This window comes from Drosophila elegans, unplaced genomic scaffold, assembly GCF_018152505.1.
Source record: "Drosophila elegans isolate 14027-0461.03 unplaced genomic scaffold, ASM1815250v1 contig_288, whole genome shotgun sequence".
Lineage (NCBI taxonomy): Eukaryota > Metazoa > Arthropoda > Insecta > Diptera > Drosophilidae > Drosophila > Drosophila elegans.
The window spans coordinates 68,387-71,669 of record NW_024545665.1 but is presented as its reverse complement, the minus strand read 5'-3'; the positions used below and the strand labels follow the sequence as shown (position 1 = coordinate 71,669).

The following is a 3,283-nucleotide window of genomic DNA, read 5'->3' as shown; positions in this document are numbered from 1 at the left end:
GAACAGTGGAGCGAAGCCACAGAACACTTAACGAGTTCATACGCTCATACATCTCAGTTGATAAAACAGATTGGGATGTATGGCTACAATACTTCGTATACTGCTTTAACACAACACCCTCTATGGCACATAATTATTGTCCATATGAACTAGTTTTTGGGAAAACTTCAAACTTATCAAAACATTTCAATAGCATAGATAGAATAGAACCATTATATAATATAGAAGATTATGCTAAGGAATCTAAATTTAGATTAGAACAGGCATATAAAAGAGCCAGAATAATGCTAGAAACTAATAAACAAAAACAAAAAGATAGATACGACAAAAATAGTTTAGACTTTGAATTAAAAATAGGAGACCAGGTTTTATTAAAAAATGAAACTGGCCATAAGCTAGACTTTAAATATTCAGGACCATATATAGTAAAGAAGATAGAATCCAATAATAATATAACTATTTTAAATGCGAAAAATAAAACAGACAGTTCATAAAGATAGATTAAAAATTTTTATAGAATAGATTTTGTAGGATGGCCATTCATAAGAAAAAAAAAAAAAAAAATAAAATAACAAAAATTTTCTCTTCAAAAAAAAAAAAAAAAAAAAAAAAAAAAAAAAAAAAAATTACCTTACTATAATAAAAATATAGGAATACAAATATACAATACATTTTATAATAAATAATAAGAAATAGTCGCATAAATTTTCAAAGTTTCAACTTCACTAAGTTTTCCAATATTTACTATATTAAAAAAAATAATAATAATAATAACAAAAAAAAAAAGAGTTTTATTAATTTGCTAATTTTTATAAACATATATACATATATATATACCTAACACAATAACTAACAAAATAACTCCATAGATTACGTTATTTTTCAAAAGGAGGGAGATGTAGTATGCTCATATATTGGGTACACACTGTACCGCTTATATCACTGTAACATTGTAGCATTTGTTTATGTCCAAATATTCCCAGCACTTCAAGTGCAAAGCAATTCGACCCACACAACAATGTTATGCACATCCTAAATGCTGAGTCGGCATGTCTGCAGGCGCGGCCGACCATTCGGTTACCATGTGAGCATAACACTCTCCCTCTCATGCGCGGCCGCTGCTTGCGCCGCCTAAATACACTTACGTATACATTAACATATATATTGAGATACACAAGCGTTGGCCGCGGCGCTGCTCGTGCAGCTATATGAATTGTAAGCCAAGCCAACATTAGTCTTAAGTGAGCATTCTAGAAATGGGTCCCGATCTAAACGGACGATATAATAAAGAACAATATATCTTATAACATTACAGTACATTCTTTTTCTTGTGGTTATAAAACAAAGTCTAACATACATACACCCAACGTTACAGCGTATTTTCAGCATTTTGGTCTCCGGCAGCTTTGAAGCGATCTCCAAGTAGTTTGTAAAAATACATGAATTATCCTTCATAAATTGTAAAGCGACGCGGTATGCAAGTATTTATACGGGTATGACACTACATTGTTTGCCTCATTCATTAAAGCTTAGAAACAAAGACAACTATATGGATACTGCTTGAGATTTTGTTGGTAATAAGCTCACGGTCACACTGCCTTTTTAACGTTAAATTCAAACCTTATGGTTTTGTTTATTATATTGTGTTTATCCCGCTAAGTTTAACGTTTAAAGGTTTTCAGTTGATACCTTAAAATGGTTAAAAATATTTCGTATACATTTAAGCCTCGCTCTTCCAACTCCAATGAATGAGTATAATTGTACTTTTTAAGTACAATTTTGCTCATTGATGTATTGGCCCCGGTGGTATTTTATCGGTCTTTTTTGTTGCCCAATTCCGTCTTGTATTTTACTATCGGGTATCGGGTTCTGTCAATTTTATCCATTCATTGCTCATTGGAATCGTCATTCGTTTGTCCTGCTCGCACTTACGTAAAATCGTATAGTTAAAAAAATAAATGAGCAATGAATGAGGCCAACAATGTAGTGTCATAAACCCATTAGTGGTGCTTAAGGCTTTCCCAGACTAGGATTCCTGTTTTGCCGTGTGCCTTACCATCTAGAAAATCTGTGCGGTAGCACCAAGTTCTGGTTTTGAACCAGTGTTTGCATGGTCATTTTCAAGGACATAAATTCCATCATACTTTCTTGCATGGTAACCATCATTGATTCCACTGCGCTTTGTGACTGTATTGGGACCTACTGAAAGTTTCCTAGATTGGACTGGAGTGGGTTATCCGCTCCTGTTCAAAGGGCAGCCGTACCGAAAACAACTTCCGGTGTCGTTGTTAAGTAAGTGTACACGTTTTTAGTAGTTGTCACGAAAGCCTAGCCGTCTCTATAATAAAGACAAAACTAAAGGGCGTAGCAAGAAATCTAATTGGAAACGAAACAACGGTATGTGAAGTAATTGCCAAGTTAAAAAGCAACGTCAAAGGCGAAACTGTAGAGGTATTGTCAGCAAAGCTAATGAACCTACAGCAACGAAATAAAACTGCTAATCAATATACATCAGAAATTGAGCAGATGACGAAGGCTTTAGAAAGCGCATACATAACAGACGGCTTAACACTAGAACTAGCAAGAAGTTATTCCACACAGCACGCAGTAAAAGCAATGACTAAAAACTGCACGATTGATAAGGTAAAACTTATCATGCAAGCCGGCAACTTCAACACAATGAACGAAGCAGTTTCAAAATTCGTAAACAGTTGCACAGAAGCAACTGGACAACCAAATTCGGTCCTCTACTACAACAATTATACACAGCGCGGCGGAAACCGCGGACGTGGAAGTTATAGAGGAAATTTTCGTGGTCGTGGTAACAATTATGGTTACTACAACAATATCAACCAAAACAATGGTCGCGGCAACTACAGAGGAAACTCAAGGGGCCGTGGCAACTCGAGCGGAGGCTACAATAACAACAATACAGGCAATGTAAGAGTAGCCAATGAAACCTCGGGAAACTCCGAAACCCCTTTAAATGTTCAACAGTAGAAAAAGTAACGGTCCATACTATTAATCTCAGTCAGAATATATTCGTCTCATTCACCCATGTGACTACTGGAAAAGAACTTGTCTTTTTGGTAGACACAGGTGCCGAAATCTCTATAGTAAAAGAAAATTCAGATATATTTCAAAACGTACAAAATAATAAAATAATAGATATACGGGGAATAAGCCAGGAAATTACAAAATCCAAAGGCTTAACATCAATTGAAATACAGACTACCAAGTACATAATTCCACACGATTTTCATATCGTAGACTTACACTTAGC

The 3,283-nt window shown here is 35.0% G+C and overlaps 1 protein-coding gene across 1 annotated transcript; it reads left to right on the top strand.

Moving 5' to 3' along the window:
* The first annotated feature begins 2,655 nt into the window (after positions 1-2,655).
* On the top strand, positions 2,656-3,000 carry LOC121467264 (N66 matrix protein-like). The gene has a single exon (XM_041708575.1). The coding sequence runs from the start codon at positions 2,656-2,658 to the stop codon at positions 2,998-3,000; it is 345 nt and encodes a 114-aa protein (XP_041564509.1).
* The last annotated feature ends 283 nt before the right edge of the window (positions 3,001-3,283 follow it).